The following is a 23,397-nucleotide window of genomic DNA, read 5'->3' as shown; positions in this document are numbered from 1 at the left end:
TGGCCTTCTTGTTGCACTTTACTCCCTGGGTTGGCAGCAGCTGACCTTTGTCAGTCTGGACTGCAGGCTGTGAGAGGCTGTTACACATTCATCCAGGACAGCGTGAGACCGGTCTGTCCTATCACAGTCACATTTAGCTAAATAATTATGGCCTTATAGTCAACAATCTTTAAGATTATTGTTTCCACACAAAAACAGTTGCAAATATAAATAAACCTTAACCTATTCTGTTGTTTTTTTCTTATTACCTACATGCCATATTTTCAGTGTTGCCTCCTTGTGCGTTGGTTTTTGAACATTCCTCAAGCCGATCGCCATTCCAACTCGCATGATCACATGTGACCACACACACAGCACACTTACACACAGGGGGTGGTGGAATTATCCAGCCATCCAGCCTTATCTGACCAGTCACATGGCAGCATTCCTACTTCCCACAGCCGGGCCGGAGTGTAGCAATTACTGGGTCAGTTTTCACGGAGGCTCGCTCCAGTAAGGATGATGATGATGGTCAGGGAAGGTAGCATCCTGTTGGAAAGGCTTTGATGTGTTCCTGTTGTAAAACTCAGGATCAGTCAGAGTTCCTTCAAACCTGATTTTGTGAAGTTGAACGTGTCCTGTCTGTTCACTTGTACAGATTCTAATTGCTGGAATATATCTACAGTAAAACTAGTATTTTTGCAGTTTGAGAGATGTTCAGATTCACATATTCCTATTAGATGAGCATATTTTTTAAAGACAACAACCTTGGATCAGTGCTGCATAAGTTTGTGCATCATACGTGTGATGACATCCATCACAGTCAAGATTTACAGTTGCCATTTACAGCAAAGATTCAGGACACAGTTGATGTGATGTTTGTTCCTGATTCTTGAGTCTTGAAATCCTGAACTGTTTCATTTCATTAGCCTGAGCAGAAGAATATGCTTATTATGTCGGAGAAACATGATTGGTCATGAATGAAGGTGACGCATTAGTGTGGTATTGTGAAATTATCCAGAAGGCGAGTTTGATTCATGTGTTGAGTAACATGAAGGTTAATGTTTAAGGTTCTCCTTCTTAAATGGCAATTTACAACAGAGAAGTAATTCCCCAGAAGTAGAAGCTGACGTTTCATCCATGCAGCAGATCTTTCCTGATAGTGTTCAATTACCAGAATCTGTCTGGACCTTGCCTGAAGTGTTGACCAACCTCTGTGGTGATTTGTGGAGCTTGTTTCATTGCCTTATTTTGTAACACTCTGCCACATGCTCATTGTTGTGAGTCAGACTCATTAAAAAGTATGTATCTGCTTGAATGGGCAGGCTATATATATATATATATATATATATATATATATATATGTATATGTGTGTGTGTGTGTGTGTGTTCATAGTAGGTTTTAGTTCTTATCAATTAAGCTGCCCAGCAAAAAGAGAAGAATGTTGTTTTTCACACTCTCTGTAATATCTCTGTAAATCTTTATTTTGAAAACCAAAAAGCAAATTACACATTTTAAAATTTATATTATAGTTGTTCCATAATTAAACCCCAACAATAGAAACTTATCTTTTATTTTTTCATCTTTTTCTACAGTAAGCTATAAGTCTCCAGTCTGGAGTGACTTTGATTTAGCTCTGGACATTATTTGCATTATTTTATAATAAACTAAAATTATCAAATTTCATAGCATGAGAATTTATTAATGTATAATAATATATTAATGGATTTGTGCCTTATTAATAATACGTATGGCTCGTAAAAACTATTGAATTTATACTGGTTTTAAAGCCGACCCTCCACACTTCTGCACAATAACTTTATATAGGGAACTATCAGTGAGCAGTGAATTAAATACAAGGTCTTGTGATTTAATATATCACTAGATTTATACAGGATTGCTATTGACTTTGATATTTCTTCTTTAATATAATCGATTCATTTTTTAATTTTTTTAATTTAGTCTCAAAAATTTTCAATTTCAGCATCTCAGATTTTTAGTTAATTTTCTTTTTGATTTCCAAAAATCATAAACTTAGTTTTCTTAATATTAAGTGACAATTTACTGACTTCAAACCAAGTTTTGAGAACTTCCCGCTCCCTTTCAACCTCCTGCAGAACTTCTTATGAATCAGGTTCTGCTTCGTAGTTTTTTCCCTGGAATACGCTCACAGGTTATCTGACCCTGTGTGGTTGACCACATTGTAGTTCAGTAATACAACCACCACCGCGGTCACCGCTCTGACACAGGTCACCTGTAACAGTCACCTGAGAACTGCAGCCTTGTGTTTGTGCTGGACGTCAGCAGGTCTTATCATCCGGGCTGATACACCTCTGCTTTGCATTCTCACGTCCCGCTCCTGGATGTGGATTTGTCCACAGCCGCCACAGAGGCTTCCAGTGTGACGTCTGCTATGGCACTTTGCATGTTAGTGTATCTCAGTGGGACATTTTTAGGTTGGCTGTAGCTCGTGTGGTTATCTGGGATATAGTTAAACACTTTACAGACTGTGTGCGACGTGCAGGATGTTTTGTATATGACGTTTGACTGACATCAGCGTTTCCTGCCGCTGCTAAAATTTCATATGATCATCAACCCTCTGAGGTCTGAGTATTTTCACGATTTCTACATCGTTTCTTAAATTCACCTTTTTAAAGGGTTGCATATAACTTAGCGCCCAAGTGTTGTATGTCACAATTATCTGAAGTATCTCGGCTCTTTCTATAATGACACTCCTGTTTGACCCTCTCTGCACTGTGCAAACAGAAATAAATTAATAGAAATAAAATAAAAAATAAAAGGGCAATATTTGAGTGTAATAGTCGATGAATGTTTAATAAATGCATAAAATGAGATTTTGTGATATCATTGAGTCGAAGCGTTGTCTGTCACTCTGCTTAAAGCAAATTTTAGAGGTCTTTACAGATTATAACAACATTTAAATCATATTTCTACACTGTGTTATCACAAAGATATTAACAGAAACATCTGTCGACCTCAAAAGGATTAATTAATAAATTCTGCAGCTTCTCAAGACCAAGAAAAGTCGTATGTTGTTTCCTCAACTGCTGGAAAAGTGAAGGGGGGTTAGTGCGAGCAAACATCTGTCCAAGAAAGGCTAACGCTAATGGTACATTTGTTTGCTGCTATGTAACGTTAGCTACATTCACAGGAAGGCATGCTAATTAGCTGCTTGTCATTACTGCTGTGAGTAATTTTCCGTGTTGTGGCGTTTCACTTTTTGATACTAATTTCTACAGTTAAATGTCAAAAGCTGTAAATTAAGACACAGAAGACAAACACGAGTCGTCCCATCTATAATAACTGTGTTTCATTTGAAGCTGTTCTGACTCCGCTGCTGAAATAAACTCTATGGGAAACGCTGCTGACATATTCAAATACTGCACGGTGAGTGTTGTCATAAATACGTGTGATTTAAAAAAAAAAAAAAAAGATTTTTAGATTCCCTTCAGTGATTTCAACGTGAAATCGTCAGTTTGACAGTTTGTGGAAGGAGATCTTTCATCTGACAGTTGCTCAATCATGTCAGTCCCAGACTTCCTGCTGCTGCTATAAATCAATAACACACAGTCTTAAGCCATTAGTATTAATAAAGCTGCACAGCGAGGGTGTGTGTTGTTTCTCCTCCGTTTCACTCACTGAGCTTCACAGATCAGTGAAATACTGTTTCATACTAGAGACTGATGACGGCAGCCGGGACATGTTGACGCTCTGTTGTCATAGGTCGGACCACACCTATCTTTAACTTTCATTTTGATCTCACCTACACACCTGTAAAGTCTTGTGACTGCGTCTTGAACGGTTGTGACGCTGTTGTGTTTTTTTTAAAGTCACTTTTTATTTATTTTCCAGTCACCTCCTCGTGGACGTATCCCTCCACCACTCGGACTAGTTTCGGGTTACATCCCTGTTTATCCACAGTCATATAAAATATTAACCAATTGTGTTTTTTCTGAGGTCACTGTGACCATGACCTTTGACCTTTAGCCACCAAAATCTAATCAGTTCATCCCTGGGTCCAAGTGAATGCTTGCACCAAATTTGAAGAAGCACCGTTAGAGCGTTACAGAGATATGATGTGGAGGGACGGAGCTGCTGCTCTGACTGTCGCCGGTTCGAAGGAATTAAAAAAACAATAACATTACACAGAAAAACATAAACAAAAGAAGCAACAACAATAATAATAAAAACAATCAAACTAAGAACAGCAAAGACAAAGAAAGAAATAAAAGAAAATGTACCCAGGTTAAACTTTGGCATCGCCTGGTTAGCCACTGAATATTGTATTCATGTAGGGGCCCTATGTTTTCCTAAATACTTCCTGTTAGTTGTTCATTTTAAAAATGAATTGTTCAGTTGCTTATTTTATCTACTTTGGTCGTTTCTCTCGACCACACGTTGATATTTCTTGTTTTCCAGAGCCTGAGCACAATCCCACAGTGACACTGTTAGCTAGCTCTGTGTTAGTTCCCTCTACAGTAGGTGTGTTTTTCTGTGTTACACACACACACACACACACACACACACACACACACACAGATTCTTGAGGAAAAGAAAACAATACCAGCTGGTAAATGTTAAATTCTCATTAAAAGTCCTTTGTACGTGCTCTGATAAGACAGAGTCCTGTGCAGCACTTGTACCCAGATAACAGAGCAGAGTTTTTGTGAGTCAGTTCCAGTTCAGGTACAAGAGCTGAACCACATGCAGAAGAAATCACATTGTGGTTCATTTTTACAGATATTGTGATAAGAGGTTTATGAGTGGGAAATGATGATGATGTGATTTTTGTTGAGGTCGGTGTTAAACAATCACGTTCCCTCACATCTGGAGAACATGATTTATAGGTCGAGGCGTCTCTGTAGCAGCTTATTGCTTCATTTATATTAGTATGTTGTGAGACATTTGACCTTTTTATCAAACAAAAAGCAGCTTCTGCGATTGGCTATAGTGCAATGACTGGCTATCTTCTCTGTTAATAAACATGTAAGTTCTTTTGAACAGCAGACACTTTGACTTGTCATAGTGGGAGTACAACATTAAGGATGGCTCTGTTGAGTTCCAGTAAGTCATGACCGAAAAAATGAAGCATCAACAGTGAAGAAGAAGCTGCAGTTCCTCTAACGACCACTAGAGTCTGGCTCCAACAGTGAGTCAGTCCCCATAGACTCCCACGTTAAAATGTCCAACTTTACAGCAGAAATAAACATGTTTACAGCCTGGTACAGAAACTGTTTTGGTCTCTAGAGCTAATTTACTCCTTCATGACACCTGTTTATATAACTCACCTGTTTACACTTTATTAAGGACTAAAGTTATGGAGGATTGAGGGCGTGGCCACTGAAGTCTCAGCTCCACACAGGCCCCGCCTCTTTGTCCATTTTTGGATTAGCTGGGAGTCGTGGTGCGAAGTCAGACACTGCCAAGATGGCGACAGTGGAGCAGCTCGCTCTGAGCTTTAGAAACCGACAATCTTTATTTGCAGTCTGTGGTCATGACAGTGAGCTGACATGAATGTCACCAGAACCCTGAAACCATCATTAGTCTTGTTATCTACATATTGTGTTTTTCCTGCCGTCACACGTCAGACTGTGATGGAGGAAGTTCACCAACACACAGGTTAGCCACAACACAGAGAGCACACTTTCATTATGAGGATTCTGTCAATACAAGTATAAAGATGTTGTTGTCCCAGCAGCCTCGTGGTGAACGTTTGGTGGATGTTTGGTGGATGTTTGGTGGATGTTTGGTGGATGTTTGGTGAATGTTTGGTGAATGTTTGGTGGATGTTTGGTGGATGTTTGGTGGATGTTTGGTGGATGTTTGGTGGATGTTTGGTGAATGTTTGGTGGATGTTTGGTGGATGTTTGGTGAATGTTTGGTGAATGTTTGGTGGATGTTTGGTGAATGTTTGGTGAATGTTTGGTGGATGTTTGGTGGATGTTTGGTGTGGTGGTCGCAGGTGAACGGAGCTTTTCAGGAACAGGGCTGCTGTATCTCTGCCTGCAGGTGTTTCTGTTGACAGTTCAGCCTGACTGAAAGGTCACCGGGGCTCATGTGAGTTCAGTATTTGCATGCTGCTCCAGAAGCCTCTGCGCTCGCTGCCGGCCGGGCCAGGGGGGGGGGGGGGGGGGGGGGGGGGGTCTGCAGAAATCAGACCCATTGTGCTCTGAGAGTTGAATGGTAACCAGTGCAGTTAATGCAGCCCAGTGTCCACCCATTGTATCACAGCATCACAATACACAAAGAGTTCTCCGAGGTCTGGACCGCTTTGTGTTCCTCCTCCATCTTTGCTGTTCCCCCTCAGTGCTGGGGTGTCATCACTTGTATAGTAGAACACTTCTCTCTAATTCACAAGCCACACATGTTCTTTATTTACTGTCTGGGTTTGCAGAGGTCGAGCTGTGACACAAAACACCTTAAGTTTTCTACATGAGTATGACAGGTTTAATTCCTCCTCAGCTGAGGGAGTAACTCCCTGGGTGTTGCACAGAAACTCTTAAAAGGTTTCCTTAGTTAAGGAGAAAAGTTAAGGCATTTGCAGCAGTGAAAGAGATTTTACGGCGGTGAAATTCCTCTGTTTCCAGGTTGTTTGTTGTTGTTTGTTCTTCCGTTTGTTTAGAGATGGACACAATACCTGTGGTTAATAGATTAATAGACGGCTTGTGTTGTGAATCCGAGAGGTGAAGATTTTCCTACAGACAGTGAAGGAGCATCAGGCTGCTGGTTCCAGTCGTTGTCCAGTGAAACTACAGTTTGATGTAGTTAGTTTTTTTGTTTTTTAACTTAATGTGGACGTCATTTCCACAAGGATAAGGATGTTTCATGTGTTTCCATATTTTATTGTTTTCACAGCACGTTGTGTAAAACGAGTTGAGTCACGTCTGACTGACTGTGAACGCATCATTTACTGTCTTGAAGTTGAAGATCTGTCTGTTCGTCCTGCAGGTCTGAAAGAGACTCTGATTCTGTGTCTGGTCATTTGATTTCAATCAGAACTGAGATCATGATTTTCTCCCATGATCCTTTTGAAGAAAAGATTTATTGATCGTCAAAACAATGAATTGTTCAGCCCTGATATCTGCTCAGTTTGGATTCCCACATCCTGTCTTGTGACCAGACTGGGTTCTGGTTTGAAGCTGATTTTTAGTGGAGTAATTGATGCGTCTGCTGATCTTTCTTTCATCTTTTCACCCTGTGAGAGTTTGAAACGTAAGTGCAGAATGATTTGCATGAAACGTGGACCGTCTCTGTTATTTCTAGGACTTCAGTTCAAATGGAAAATCTGAAAACAACAGCAGCAGCAGCAGCAGCAGCACAGACATGATCCACTTGCAGAACGTTGCTAAAATGGAGACTGTGTTTTTCAGTGTCACACTCACTGTGCCGTTATCATTAATTACAACTGCTGCTTTTTATTTGTGCTGTTCCAAAATTCAGTTACTCACAACTCTTTTTTTGTGATCAATAATTTATGCCTAAAGAAAAAGAAGTAACAACACAAAATTGAATATTACTGGATCCCTCCCAGCTCCGTCCACATTTAGGCAAAGAAGAAGAATTACAGTCAGAAATAATAATAAGAATATCAGAAAAAAAGAAAATAAACAATAAACGAATCACAGACTTTAGATAAAGATGGACGACACCTCTGTGACGTCGCCCACGGGTTTCTGAAGCTCAGAGTGAGCTGCCCCACTGTTGCCATCTTGGCAGTGTCTGACTCCGCCCCCTAACTCCGGCCTAATCCAAAAGAGACCAAAACAGTTTTTGTACCAGGCTGTAAACATGTTTATTTCTGCTGTCAAGTTGGACATTTTAACATGGGAGTCTATGGGGACTGACTCACTGTTGGAGCCAGACTCTAGTGGTCGTTAGAGGAACTGCAGCTTCTGGTTCTTCACTGTAGATGCTTCATGTTTCAGTCTGGAGGTTGATGCTTGGTTTAGTAGAGTGGGGGGGTATGTATTTGACAGCTGCTGTACCTGGACATAGATCAAATTTATATCGCCGATATCTTCCATTAAGAATAACGTTTTCCATCCTGATTATCTCAGGAAATCCCAGGATGATGCGTGATGTATTTTTCAATCCTCTGCTGTATGAAGGAATAATGATCCCAGAAACACCCCCCTCTCCTTCTCCTCGGGACTAAGCTGGTCTGCCGCAGTTTAAACTCTCCGTTGACTTTGCCTCTGACCTTTTTCTAATTTGTTTTTTATGAGCTCTGTTCTTCTCCCGTCGTCCTCAGACACGACGCTCATTCCCTCTCCGCTCAGCGTCCTCTCTGCAGCTCTGTATCAGCTACAGACGCTCTCGTTTATTCAAGGGTTTAATGAGACATCACTGTTCTCATCCGTCGTCATGGAGAACGCAGCAGAATCATGATTGTTAAGAAAACTGTTTTTATTACCGACCTCTGAGTAGAGCTGGGCGATTAATCTAAGTTTATTTTTTATTAGGATTTTGTCTCCAACGATTATGAAAACAAGATAATTAAGATAAAATGAATATTGTGCTGCATTTACAGTCTGGCAACACATAAACATAGATTTATTATATTGTATATATTAAGATATTTATTATTCTGTTTATCTAATTTGTTTTTCCGCTGACAATAAATGGTAGTAAGTCTTTAGTCAGATTAATTAGTAAGCATTAACTTGATCTTGCCAAATAGTGAACCTGCACCAATCTATCTGTGTTAAGTGTTCACAACTGAATTAATACCTAATTATAAACCATTTATAAATCCTTTATAAGGGCAGTCTTATTGTGAAGTGGAACCCTTGTTTATTTGAATGTTAATGTGCAGAAATGTATTTATCTTTATGCAGGACTCTTTCTTCCCAGTGTTTTTGTCACCAGTGGAAACTCTCGTCCTGCAGGAAGTCACTGAAATAGTTCTGCACATTAACCCCGTCCTTCTTCTTCTGCTGCTGCTTCCTGGAAATACGAGCATTTGCCAAAATCAGTGATGGGTCATGATTTTCGTTAAATTTGAAAACATGGAATAGTTAATGCGACTATCGTGTTGATTTAAAATCCTGTAACGCAGAACACAACTACTGAACTAAATCAGTGCTGCTGGGACAAGCACCCCCCCCCCCTCTACACATCAATCCCCGTGACTGGTGGGAAACAACAAAAACAAATATCCCCGACTTGCAAAATTAGCAACGGAATACTTGTGTATGAATAATCCAGTAGTTTGAAGTGAATTTCGAATTGTATTTTTGTATTTTCCCCCGGCAAAATGTTGAATTATTCCTTTAATGTGGTTGCACCTGTGGCCCTGCAGCGCTTTAACAGTCGTTATTGACACATTGAATCTGCTCTTCAGGTTTTCTAAACCTCCAGCTGCACGTTGAAGAGCGAGAGGGGATGAGGAGAGAGTTATTTAGGTAATAAGTCAGATGAAGGGACATTAACACCCGGACCACCAGCTGATCCGCCTCATTTTAACGGCTCTATTAACCTCAACTCCCCAAGGATCTTCCACCTCCCTGTCAGTAACATCCATCCATCCTCCTCCTCCTCCTCCTCCTCCTCCTCCTCCTCCTCCTCCTCCTCCTCCTCCTCCTGCTGCTGCTGCATGTTGTTGCTCTGTTTTGTACAGTAGGAAACACAGAGGGGGAGGATGAAACCACTGCAGTACGACGTTAGTGTGTGTGTGTGTGTGTGTGTGTGTGTGTGTGTGTGTGTGTGTGTGTGTGTGTGTTTAACCCTGTCACCACAGTCATATGTGAGATAAAGGTGTTTTACTCTTAGTTGATTACAGAGGTCATTTCATTTTCTGTCTCTGTTCTTTATCATCCTGCTCTGTTCAGCTCCCTCCACTTCACTTCAGTTTTATTTGTGAAGGAATCATCATATATATCAGCTCAAGGGTGAAGACATCACTTTATTATAGAGAGAGACACGAAGAGAGACACACACACACACACACACACACACACACACACACACACATATATATAGAGAGAGAGACTCGCCTGAGCTCTAACTATATTTGCAGAGAGAGACAGTTTCAGTTTCCACTGAGTGACATGAACACACCATGTTTGTTCACCTCAGTGTCCTGGGCTGCTTCTTCTTCTTCTTCTTCTTCTTCTTCTGAAGTCAGATCATCTGGTCTTTGTTTCACCATGTTTGGTCTGTGGAGTTTTTTAACCCTTTTCAACACGATGACCGTCCATTAAAACACCGGAAAGAGTCTCTTCCTTTTGTTCAGCATCTGGATGAGAAATGAATACAGTTATGATAAAAGTGGATTTTAGAATATAGAGAATATACCTGTTCCTATATACCTGTCTAAACTGAACGTGTTTTGTTTTATTAATCGTCTATATATAAACCATAAAAGAGAAACTGTGTGTGTGTGTGTGTGTGTGTGTGTGTGTGTGTGTGTGTGTGTGTGTGTGTGTGTGTGTGTGTCAGTCAGGTGTGTGTAAGCTTCCAGTTTAAAGCTGGAGCCACATGGACTCTACTGCCCTCTACAGGCCGGTGTCAGAACAGTTTATTAGTTTATTACCAGATGTAACCAAGCTGATCATTAACATGAGTTCAGTGTTCATACAGACATTTAATAAGTGGTTTATAACACATAATAATGTGGTTATGAGCAGCTTTAACCACATAATCTGTTTATACAGCAGCTTCCACTGACAGGTGTCAACAGGGGAAGTTGACAAATACAATAATAAACACTGAAATCTGCTTATAACAACATTTTAATGTGTTATAAACATGTTTTTATACTGAACAGAATCTACGTGGAGAGTTTAGACTGCGTTTGCATGAACAGACACAGGTGAGACGACCGTCAGCTTCCTGTCATGTGACCTGGTTGTTGATGCAGAGTTGTGGTTGCTCGGGTGAAATTAGTGTAAAAACAGAAGTGGTGGTGATCAGACGTCAGTCACTGCAGGACGGTGGTGATGTTGGAATCTGCTGATGCAAAGCTTCTTTATATTTTGTGTTGTGCATCTTTTATTATAAACCTTTACTGCTGTAAACAAACTGTTTTTACAGGTGTGCTCTCTCTGAATCTTAAATCTATTATATGAGGTCATCCTCCTGTTTCCATTTTGTATCAATTCATTTAATTATTTTACACAGTTTTATTTTATCTTTACTAATCAATTAGATCCTTTGAACTGATTTTGGATCAGTTTTTTAATCATTCACTTTTATTGTTTGTCCTCAATTTCATCTTGTCTTTTAAAGAACTTTGTCACTATTTTTTTAAAGATACTACAAAGATGAAGCTTATTATTAATATTGTTATTGTCTTTATCATTTAAGCTGTAAAATGTAAAAACAAATAATAATATTTTGCCAGTTTTGACTGAAATCGCTGGTTTTGTCTCATCAGTCCAAAATCCCAAATCCTATTTATACTTCTTGGAATCAGAGCAGAGTAATTCAGTAAATCTTTGGTGTGTTTTAATTAAGGAATTAGTTCAATTAATAATTTCAGACTCAGAATGTAAAGTAGGTTTTCACATACGAGGAATCTATAAAATCTGGACTGTCGTGCACAAAGCTTCAAAAATCACATTTGAAAACATTTTAACTGAATATTATTGTTTCATGTTTCAGATTTAGAAAAAGAAAGATGGATTATATATGATTCTTCTTCTCTATTTTTCATTATCTCACAGAGAAACAAAGACACACTGTGATATCACACATTTAGACACCAACCCACAGACTCTATAAACAGCTGTTGAACAAACTTTAAATGTATTATCTCTCCTCTGTCATCTGCTCTGTGCAGTCACTGATGTGGAACTGAAACGGCTGAAGGATGCCTTCAAGAGGACCAGCGGCCTCTCCTATTACATGACCCAGCAGTGCTTCTACAGGGAGGTGCTGGGCGACGGAGTTCCCCCTAAAGTGGCAGAGGTAAGACGCACCAACCACAGTCTGTGTGACATGACTCTGAGCGAGACGCGACACTTCACCGTTACAGCCACGACTTCCTGTCAGGGGACGATGCAGCTCCGAGGTGAAACCTGGAGTCTGTGTCGTTCTCCTTTTAATTAAATGCCAATCATCAAGAGGAGAGATCCAGATCAGAGCGTGATCCTTAATAACCCCAGAGTCTGACCCAGCTCAGAGATGCTTGAATGATGTGTCCGCACTTAATGAACACTTCACTCATTCCTGTGACCATGTGATCACACGGTTTCCATAGAGATCCAAGTTACAGAGAAAATACAAAATAAAACGAGACGTGTAATTTAACATAAAATAAATCAACCAACTTCCCGGTGCTTCGTTCATTATCATCAGTTCATGAACTGAATTAATTGTGTTTGTGTTTAATATCTGATTATTGATTGTGAGTCGTGTAAATGTTTGATTCTATTTTAATATTGACTGATCTCAGTGACTGATCTCAGCCTCGTTAAGACTCTGTACATGAAGCTCAGAGTGACACAGGATGTTTTTACCTCAGTTTGCTTCTTCTCTGGCTCTGATCATTTGGTTTTATTCAAACTGATTGATTAAGGGAGAGTGTTTATGAGAGAATAGTGGGAGTGGAAATTAGGCTTGTTCACGTGTGAGTGAGATTTATAAAGAGGAACCATGTGAACAGACTTTATAACTCTGATGAAAAGAAAGTGGATGAACATTTCAGGTTTAGTGCGTCACATAGTTTTAGTCATGAATCTTATGGATGTGGCTCCAGCTCTGCAGCAGAGGACTTACAGGTCCATCATGTAAAGGCATCACGACTTCCTTAATGTTCCTAATGTGTTTCCTGTTGAAAGAGCGAGATGGGGCCGGACGTCAGACAGCCAGGGATCGATCCTGATGGGCCGTCAGTCCGAGTGGTAGTAAGAATAGCCAACGATGCTTTGGACTGAATCCAGGTCCTTCAACCTCTTATTGTGAAAATACTAACAGGAACAAATATCTGAAAATGTTGCTTTGATAAACGTATTTCTGCCAGTGATGAAGCTCTAAATGAAAGCAAGTGATTTCAACTCGGAGCAGAGGATGTTGTCTAAAACAATACGACAATATATAACGCCTAAATTCCCATCATGCACATCTCTGGCCGACATCCAGAATCCAGCGCCTCACGTTCCCCTCACACAGCTGATGGAGGCTGACTCAGCTGTTCACCCACAGTCGATGTCAGGTTGAACACGTGTGGTGGTTTCTCTGGCTGTTGGTTGACAGACTCAGAATCGTTCAGGAGGAGGTCGGACTGTGTGAGCGCTGTGATTCGGGGAGAAGCAGAAAGACAGTATGAAAACTTAATATAAAACATGTGGCCCTCATCAGAGTCGTCCTATGATGCTGAAATGTGTCGGTCTAATAATAGAGTTCTTCTGTATCCTGCGAGTTGCTGGAGGTTTGACCCCTTCAGACTTTTTCCTTCCTCTGTGCACCTTAGATGTAGGTGAGGTTGTGCCAGAAACTTCTACTTTAATAACTTATTACTTACTTTTCCATGAAATGTTTCAGTAGTTTCAGACTCTGCTGTGAATAATAATTTGCGTCTGATATAGTTTGTCAAGGAACATTAATTTACCTTTACGAAAAGTTCTTGAAATCACACCTGCTCCTTCTCCCTCACTGAAAACCCTCGATCGCTGTAAATGAATATATAGTTACATATGAATATTTGTTTAGTTTTTCCTTAGATTTAATACAGAACTAGTGAGGTCTCGGACACTCTTATCTTATCTTATCTTTTCTTATCTTTTCTTTTCTTTTCTTTTCTTATCTTATCAGACGGATCTTAGTTACAGTGTAAACATGAGGGTTTGCTGTGATTCAGCACCTCGACCTCTATTTTGTAAAAGTAGAATAATGCACTGTGACTTCTGTGGAGGCGACTGGATTTCATGTGAGGCAGAGCGCGGTTAGACTGTGGGAAAGTCTGCACATTTATCCTGAGTTCAGGGTTTGTGCAGAGCGTGGTGAAACCAGGACTTGGACTCAGAGCAGTGTTGCTCGTCCTGTCCTTCCTCCATCTGCTGCCAGAATCCTTAAACACTGAGCTGGCTTCATTCAGCACCACTCACACGTCTTCCCTCCTCTTTTCTCTCAGCGTCTTTCTCTTTCCTCCTCTTCTTCTCCTTTGTCGCCATGGCAGCAGTTACTGCGGTGACAGATATCCAGATGTGAAGTTACTGCCGGCTGCTGCGCATTCGGTTAGTTCAAAGACAGTGTGTTCAATCAGTCAAGACTCAGATCTCTGCAGCACTTAAACAAAAACTACATCCATTATGTGTTTGACTACGTTCTTCTTCTTGTGATTATTTGTGTTGGACAAAAATAGAATCAGAGTTTCAAACAGGAAACTGCTGCGTCTCTAAACAGCTGGATTTACTGATCTTTCTTTAGCAGGATGTTGGAGCGTTAATTTTAAGTAGATTTTCAAGGAGTGGCTGCCTGAAAAGTTGCTGCATCAGTTGCAAACGCAACGAAATGTGAAGAGGACACACGTTGGCAAACAGGAAGTAGATCCTCCTCAGCACTTGCTCAAGAAGACTCAATGTGTTATTGACTGAACAGCATCACAAATCAACACACGCTCAACAAAACTGAACGTGTCCAGCTTCTCCAGAGTCACACAGACGCCACTGAGGGAAATCACACATTACACAACATCATCAGAAACCTAAAGAGATCCAGCCGGCGTCAAGTCAACGACAGTCATGATTTACATCAACAAAATATGGCGAAGATTCACCGTGATAATGGTGAAGAATGTTTGTTATCTGATCTAGAAAGGAAGATCTATGATTTGTGGGTAAACATTCATGATCCAAACAGTTTGAACAAATGTAAAAAAAAGTGTCTAAATAAATGCATCACAACGTGAATAAATATGATCTATAATACTATTTACAGATTGACACGTGGACTGTGTTTAGTTCATTTATTTATTTAATAGGAACGATGAAATTTAACGTAGTTTCAAAACAAAGCATGAAACTAATGTTTCGCACAAGTTTTATCTTGATTGGACAAATGGTTAACGAGTTATGGCCTATATTTCAGCTCCGTCCTGCGAAGATATTTTGGTTGATGGCGCAGCATTATAATCTAAATGTGTCTCTCAGTCCCCTAAATACAAATTATGCAAATTGGCAAACAGAATTCCCAGACGGACTTTTATGGTTTGATTGACTTGCTAGTAGAGAACATTGAGCTGGACTCAGTCAATCAGACCAGCGGTGTGGGGCGTAGTTAATCCTGAATTACAGCGCCACCATCTGGCCAGTTGAGCTCATATTACTTGGGAAGCTGCTGCACATGATTTCCAGTCGTTCTGCCAAGTTTCGCTTTTCTAGCTCATTCCAGCTCACAGGAATCTGAGCAAATCTGTCAGAATAAGAATAATAAACCTGAGCAAAAACAATAGATCCTAAATTGATACCATTACCTAGAAGTGGGTACAGCTCTGGTTTGCTTTCAGCAGCAAAGGGATTTGTATGTGGAGTTAATGGAGCCGATTGTCCAAATTTAGGACCGGTTATTTTACAGAGACGCAGTCGGATATTCAGCTTTTCAGCGCATAGTCATTCAAAATGGGAAAGGTAAAAAGGTATTTTTCCATAACCTATTATTTCTAAATACATAAAAGTTCCCCAGGATGATGTGAATAACATGCTACGTCCAGACGCAGCTGAACTCCTGTGACAGCCTTCGGACACACTCTCTCCACCTTTATTATCAAAACTGTTGATCCGTCCTGTTGAGTTTCACACACTTTGACAAGCAGCACTGAGGCTCGAACCCTTTCTGAGACACTTAATGTTGGCTTGTCCCTTTATTTCTGTGGGACAGTTCATACACAAACTCTTCAGGTGACAGAATCGGTCAAAATGTGTGATTTACGGTTCGGTTTTCCGCATAAAAAGGAACCGTTCACCTCGCCTCTCTCTGGTAGGTTAACCCAGTGAACAACACTCACTGACCTGTGTGCAGCAGCTTGAAAGTAGATGTGTACTTCCTGAATGCAAATATGATGGAACAGTTAATGCATTAAAATTACTTCATAATTAGATCTGTGTCAGGACAGACGAGCAGCAGTACAGTCTGACTTTAGAGCTCCAGGGGTTTCCCCAGAGTTTCAGGTGGATTCCACATTCAGGTTAAAATTTCAGACTAAAAATATACACGTGTCAACTCTGAAATGTGTGTAGGCGCATGTATGTAAATAACAAGTGTTACAAAATTCAGCCCACACAGCTGGACCAGAACATCTGGACCAAGCGTATAAACACGATCGTCACTGACTGACTGAGTGATGAAGTTACAACTTTGGTCGACCGGCTGAGTGCTGGAGTTTCCCCATTGGGAAATGATTTGTAAATGATTTGGTGTGAACAGTTTCTATTACATCATCAGGGGGCGGGTTCAGGCAGCGTTGTACAGACGTTTCAGACCCTTTAGCTAGGTCCTTTTTTTTTTTCTTCCAAAAGCACCTAGCAAAAAATGTCACGATGTCTGGGACAAACCTGTAAAAGAGTCAGAGAGAGTGTATGGCGTGTGGTTGAGAGGTCGGGCTTTCCCTCTTTTACCCACACGGTGCCATCAGCACAAGGAAATGCTCAACCTGTGGGAGATACACACATAAATAATCACATCATTATTAAATAAACACAGTTCGAAGCAGGAGTGTTGAAAAATCAAATTCACTTTCCGTGTTGAAATAAATGAAAAAATCTAACTTGTAAATTTCTTCTTTTATTAAAGAAAAAAAGAACAGTATTTGATAAAGTTTTATTGCGCAGCCGTCACCTGTCTCCTGATACAAATACATTTTGAGTCAGAACATGGCTGTGTTGTGTCTTTGTGACTGAGACTCTGACAGAAGAGATGCTGCCATCACCAGGGACGTGAGCGCACCGTCACACTGAGCGAGCGGCTGCTTGAACATGAGAGGTGATCGCTCTGAATAAAGTGTCTCGTCTCACACGTTTCACACTGTGTGAATGTGGTTTGGAAAAATCAAGCAACTAACTAAAGACTGTGCTTCAGAGTCAACAGCTGGTTTGTTTGTTTGTTTGTTCTGGATCGGTTTAAAAAAGGTTCAAATCAAAGAAGCAGAGGTCGGAGTATACATGTAAATGATTTTAGTTGTCGATGAATATTGATCAAACTATTTCATGACTCTGATTCTGCAGCGACACAGTCACAATCTTACATGGTTGTCATGTCAGAAATTATTATTATTATCAGTAGTAATGTATTTTCCTGCAACATTTCATACACAGACATCTGAATAAACAGATCATTATATTTTTATTATATTTATTGTTTAGATGTGTTACTTTTATTCTGAAATGTTTAAATGAGGAAGAAGGTGATGCGACGATGTTTATTTTTAGTTTCATTATGAAAATACAGTAGTGGATTAACAGCAGCAGGGGAAGTTTGGTAGTGGATTTAGTTTGAATAGTATGACTCACTTCCTGTTTTTTTTTTTTAGTTTTGTTGTTAATTACATGTGAATCTCAGCTGTGTGTGACCTGCTGCCATGGAAACGCTTCATCAGCTCCCTGACTGCACAGTCACCTCTCCACGGTCGATGCGTGTCTTTTCACATGCGTGTACATATGAAAAGTTATGAACTTAATTTCATATTTTAATAGGCATTAAACACAGGAAAAAGAATTTATAAATGAATAATAATAATCCATCAATAAATATTTAAGATTTAAAAATGGATTTACAAAAACAGCATAAAACACTAACTAAATAAACCAACACATTTTTTAATTCATGAATAAATTAATAATACAATTTGAAAAACTATTTAAAACGGGGATTTCTTCTTCAATTTCCATTTCCCTTTTTTCCTGCTACTTTTCCTTTTCATATTAGCTAATAGATTAGCTTAGTCATTTAGCGTCTCCTGTTAGCCTCTCTGTGACTCTGGTTACTCTCCAGACCTTTCATTAATAAGTGTATTTAAAAAAGGTTCATTTAATCAATGTTTTAAGTTGTTTTTCTAAATCCATTTTTAAATCTTTAGTATTCATTGATGGATTAACTGTTCATTTATAAATTCTTGAAAAGGAAATCCAGTTCCCATTTCCTCTCTGTTTAAACCTCTCGTCTCTCTCGTCCCTGGTTTCGGTTCCTGTAGGTTGTAAATTGGCTCATGTTTCTTCGTCTGTGGGTCGGGAGGAGAAAGAAAGACAAAAGCAGATTTTACTTTGAACCAAAAACATAATTCTTAAACAAACACATTCTCCAACAACCAGAGTGATCTTGTGCTTTGATCGACTGTGCTGTCACTCATCTGTTCTGCAGAGTGGGAATCATGTTTGAGACTCAGATGAACTGATTAGACTTTGATGGTCAAAGGTCAAGGTCACAGTGACCTCACAAAACATTATAACAAAACTTAATATCTCCAGAACTCTTCAGGGAACTTCACACCTTCCCCTGTCGTCAGCTCTGTGGATGACTGGCCTTCCACTAACTCGCTGACCGAGTCGCAGACGGTGTGAACACGAGGCGAGTGTGACGTTTGTCCACGTTTCTTCACTCTGCTCGTTCTGTGTGTTCCAGGTTATTTACACCTCGTTCGGAGGCTCGTCTAAAGGGCTGCACTTCAACAATCTGATCGTGGGTCTGGTGCTTCTGACGCGAGGGCGCGATGAGGAAAAGGCCAAATGTAAGTTGTTAATGAGCGGTCTGTGTTGATGTGCTGTGCTGGTTTCATGCTGTTTCCTCCATATGTCGAGTCTGTTTCAGTCTGACGTCTCCGACTTTCCTTTTAATGTCCTTTTTATATTTTTAACCATTTATTTATTGAAATTTCCAACATACAGAGCAGTCGACAAGGGAAAACACAGGAGTAAAATAGCAAAGATAACTATTATTTATTTGTTTATTTCTGATGCCATGTGTGAGGAAATGTCTCCACACGGAGACGGAGACGGGAGGCGGGGTCTTCACTCCTCCATGACCAAGTGATGCATTTGTTAACTGTCACACGTCTTTAAAAGAAAAGAATCTGCTTCAAACATAATGAAATGAATAAATAGTCAATTTAAAAATAAATCAAATTATTGAAGTCCTGATATAATTTAATCCTATTTCATTCAGTGAACGTATTTTTTTCTCGCCACAGTCACACCTGCAGACTCCAGGTGTTTTCTTCCTGCATCCACTGACATCCACTTCTGTCTGTGTATTGAGACAAAAGAAATCGTTTTTTTTTTACTAATTTCAATTTTGTTTTGCTGTGAAATAATGTTTCTGTTATGTCCATGTGGTTCAGTGGATGGCTCTAAATAATACCCATGAGCCTTTGCCTCTGTAGCTACAGGGTAGAAGCCGGTCAGAGACGCGCTGCTGTTGTAGTTGGAAACAAAACGCTTCGCTGTTGCTGCTGAATTGTTCCAGAATTGGATTAAAGCTGCTGAGTGTTGTTGTGTTTCAACAGAGAATAATCTCCAGCTCTCACTCACTTTGTTACTGGATGTTTCTCATCATCAAAATGCCTCCTGGGAATCGTAGTTAACTTCCTCGTCTTCTGTACTGATGACTCACACCCATCCAAAGATTGAAGATGCTCCCGCTGTCAATCATCTCACACTGTCAGATCTCAGAGTGTGTGTGTGTGTGTGTGTGTGTGTGTGTGTGTGTGTGTGTGTGTGTGTGTGTGTGTGTGTGTGTGTGTGTGACTAATGCCACTTTTTGTGTTTCTTATTATCAGGATAATAAATAACTGAAGGTCATTGTACAAGAACAGAAACTGACGGCAGCTGATACAATATTACAAATTAAATGTTAAATTAAGTTAAATTGAAATGCATTATATGAATTTAAAGTTTCTCACCATCAACATTTACTTTCATCCACCGTGTCTCTGCGTAGATGACATCAATAAAACTTTCGCCGACTCATGTGAACTTTCCCAGTGGGAAACTCATTTTTCCTTTTATTCCAACACCACATGAATGAGTGAGACCCAGTTGGAGGAGGGTTAAGGTGGACTTCACTCTTACTTATTTTCCTTAGCCACTCAGGAACACTCAGAAAACAGTCAGCCAATCAGAAGACAGAGCCTCCTCTCTACTGATTGGCTCCACAGAGAGAAGCCTGAGAGAGGAGATGTAAAACTACACTGAGGTGGTTTTTGGTTCTTAAAACCATAAATATATCTTCTTATGGATCAACACCTCAAATAAAACACAGGAGAAGAAGAAAATATGGAGCTTTAAACTGTTTTTTCTTGTCTACATTTCTTTCCTCCTCTTCCTCATTCATATTCTGGTTGTTGGATGCAGGAAGTTTAATCTATCAGGACTTTATCAACTCCGTCGCCTCTATTGTCCTCAGTGCTGCTACATGCAGGAGGCCTGCCTTCCTGTGATAAAGCTTTTCTGACTCTGTGTGTGTGTGTGTGTGTGTGTGTGTGTGTGTCTCTGTGTGTGTGTGTGTGTGTGTGTGTGTGTGTTCTCACAGACCTCTTCAGCCTGTTTGCCAGTGATCTGGGTGGATACGCTGCCAGGGAAGATATCGAGGCGGTTCTGCAGGTCCTGGATGGAGAAGTTCCGACCTCCCTCAAGAAGTGCTTCAGTGAGGTCAGCAAACGCCACATCCTGTCTGTCACCACGTGGACACACATCAGACAACGCACACACACACACTGTTGAAAGTCTCTACTAACTGAACCACTGCAGACTGACGACTGACTGTCTTGAATCTCTCCCACGTTTTCCTCTTGGCTCGTATCGCTGAGTTTGTTTTTAGCTTCACAGAGGTGTTTGTCACATGATCATAAAACAGCCATTGTTACGAGCTTCCCACGTGGAGCCGACTCCACAGAGATGATACAAAGTTTGGCTTCACAGCGAGTCATTGTTCTGGTTATTAAAACACAAAAGAGCCTCTCAAATCACGACCCGCTGCAAACGAGTGTGGGAAACTCTTTTTCCAAGTGTTACGTCATATTTAAAAAAACAAAACAAAACAAAACAGTTTTTCTTCTTTTATTTTGAATGGTTGCAGTCTGTTTCCTGTGACTGCTTCATAATAAAAGTCTTTTAATTTGAAGCCACAGCATTCGTATTCCTCCAGCAATGACCCTTTAACAGATCCATTCTGCCTCGGCTTAAACAGCCTGTGTGTCGACTGTTTGCAGCTTTCGCCTTCAGCTGAAGGAAAGTCTGTTTGCTCTTTGACCTCGTTTTATTCTGAAAGTCCCACCCCAACACTCATTCTGTTTACTTTAAATCAGACTAGATGAACGTATTAAAAAAAGAAGAACCCATGTGTTTGTATGAACTGCTGCACATTAAGATTTGTTGTCCTTTATTATTATTTTTAATTACACTTCCTTGTTTTTGTTTTTTTGTTGACGGTTGCACCAGGATCTTTGGTCCCCTGCTTCAGTCTGTGGCTGCAACTAACAAATTATTTTCACTGATTAATCCCTCAATTCTTTTTTCAATTAATTCATTTTCATTATGTTAATGAAATCTCAGAATAAATAATAAAATTACAGCGTCCCAGAGCAACCAATCAAATGACTTGTTTTTGTGCAACTAAAACGTTAAGATATTCAGATTATAATGAAACTGATTAACCAGTAAATCCTCACATTTAAAAGGCTGGAAGCAAAGAAGCTCGTGCACTCTAACCTGACAAATGACTCAGACAATTGATTGACAAAAGGGGAATTCAGTAAATAGTTTTTTCAATCAACCAATTAATCAATTTACTGATCATTTCAGCACAAAATCCACCATCATTTAAAACTGTGTTCAAGCGTCATGACAGGAAAACATTTGAGAAAGTACAGATTCTAATAATTGTGTGTGTGTGTGTGTGTGTGTGTGTGTGTGTGGTGACACAGGGCGACAAGGTGAACTATGAGCGCTTCAGGAACTGGCTCCTGCAGAACAAGGAGGCCTTCACTTTGTCCCGGTGGCTTCTGTCTGGAGGAGTGTGTGTCACGCTCACCGATGACAGCGACACGCCCACTTTCTACCAGACGCTGGCCGGCGTCACGCACTGTGAGTCCATCAACACTCACTCCGTCTGTTTGTCTACGTAGCAAAATGTGTTCATACTCAGTCACAGCCAATCTTCAGAAAAGCTGCAGTTGCTTCAGCTTCGTCGACAAAACTCAAAGTCTACGAGGAAATGGAAACGTTTTACACTCCTAAGATTTAATTAGTGACTTATTTACACATTAAAAGCCCTACTAAGAGAAAGATAGATTATGGATTTGGAACTTGTGGCTTTTATTGCAAAACATCTGAACAGGAAGTGCTGATTTTCATTGACAACAGTCAAAAAAACAGCAAAGTGGAAGTGACTGCAGTTAGTGAATGAAAACAGTGTTTTTGTTCAGAAAGAAAAACAACTTACAAGAGAGAAGTGAGTCTGACCTGTTGTACTGATGGAGGTAAATTATGTTGAAATAACCAAGATAAAAGGTAAAAGTTGAGTTTGTAATAACATTGGAGGAAGTTTTATACTAAAAATATATTTAAAAAAAAATCTAATACACCCATAAAACCAAGCAAAATTCAAATACCTGTTATTAATATGCCAATAAAATTCCAGTTCTGTCTCTATTTTAGAATTAAACAGAAGCTGCAGAGGATCCGACTGTAGTCTTTAAATATCCCCCTAATCAAAGGTATTTTAAATTTGTACTTTTATTTCTAAACTTTTGGTCCGAACTTCAGGACCAGGATTTAAAAATCCCTTCAGAGTAGCTGTAATCCCAACAGAGTCAGATCATAATCATCAATCTGTTCTGATTAATTCACTGATTAGTTGCTGTTTTTTTCGATCGGTGCTAAAGTACGGTCAAAAAAAACTCACAATCTACCAGGAAGTGGAGGGTTTTGCACTTTGAGCCATGTGGAAACTTAATTAGTGACTTATTTACACATTAAAAGTTTACCAGGAAAGAGATAGATTATGGATTTGGAACTTGTGTCTTTTAATGTGAAACATCTGAACAGGAAGTGTTGACTTTCATTCACACCAGTCGAAAAAACGGCAAAGTGGAAGTGACTGCAGTTAATGAATGAAAACAGAAACACATGAAACTTACAGCGTGATGTGACTGTTGTTGTACTGATGGAAGGAAATGATGTTGAACTTACAAAAAAATATGATACACCTATAAAAACACTATAACTAATATTGAAATACCTGTTATTAATATGCCAGTTTGAAATAAAGGTCCAGTTCTGTCTCTATTTTAGAATAAACAGAATCTGCAGAGGAGCCGACTGTGGTCTTTAAATATCTCCCTCATCAAAGCTGTTTTAAATTTGTACTTTTATTTTTAAACTATTGGTCCGAACTCCGGGACCAGGACTTAAGAATCCCTTCAGAGTAGCTTCAGTCCAGGTGTGTGTTTCACTCTGATGTGAAGC

General features: G+C 39.9%; 1 protein-coding gene across 1 annotated transcript in view; it reads left to right on the top strand.

The window, feature by feature from the left end:
* usp32 (ubiquitin specific peptidase 32) overlaps positions 1-23,397 on the top strand; it is a 51,029-nt gene that overhangs the window by 1,435 nt on the left and 26,197 nt on the right. Inside the window, exons 2-5 of the mRNA XM_023420502.2 lie at positions 11,784-11,911; positions 18,557-18,662; positions 20,462-20,580; positions 21,855-22,014. Of these exons, the coding sequence (XP_023276270.1) occupies positions 11,784-11,911; positions 18,557-18,662; positions 20,462-20,580; positions 21,855-22,014 (513 nt within the window). The remainder of the gene's footprint in view (positions 1-11,783; positions 11,912-18,556; positions 18,663-20,461; positions 20,581-21,854; positions 22,015-23,397) is intronic.

This window comes from Seriola lalandi, unplaced genomic scaffold (assembly GCF_002814215.2).
Source record: "Seriola lalandi dorsalis isolate HSWRI2012SDOR001 ecotype SW California unplaced genomic scaffold, Sedor1 jcf7180002054646, whole genome shotgun sequence".
Taxonomy (NCBI): Eukaryota; Metazoa; Chordata; class Actinopteri; order Carangiformes; family Carangidae; genus Seriola; species Seriola lalandi.
Note: the sequence above shows the minus strand (reverse complement) of the source record. Positions and strands in the feature narration are given on the sequence as shown.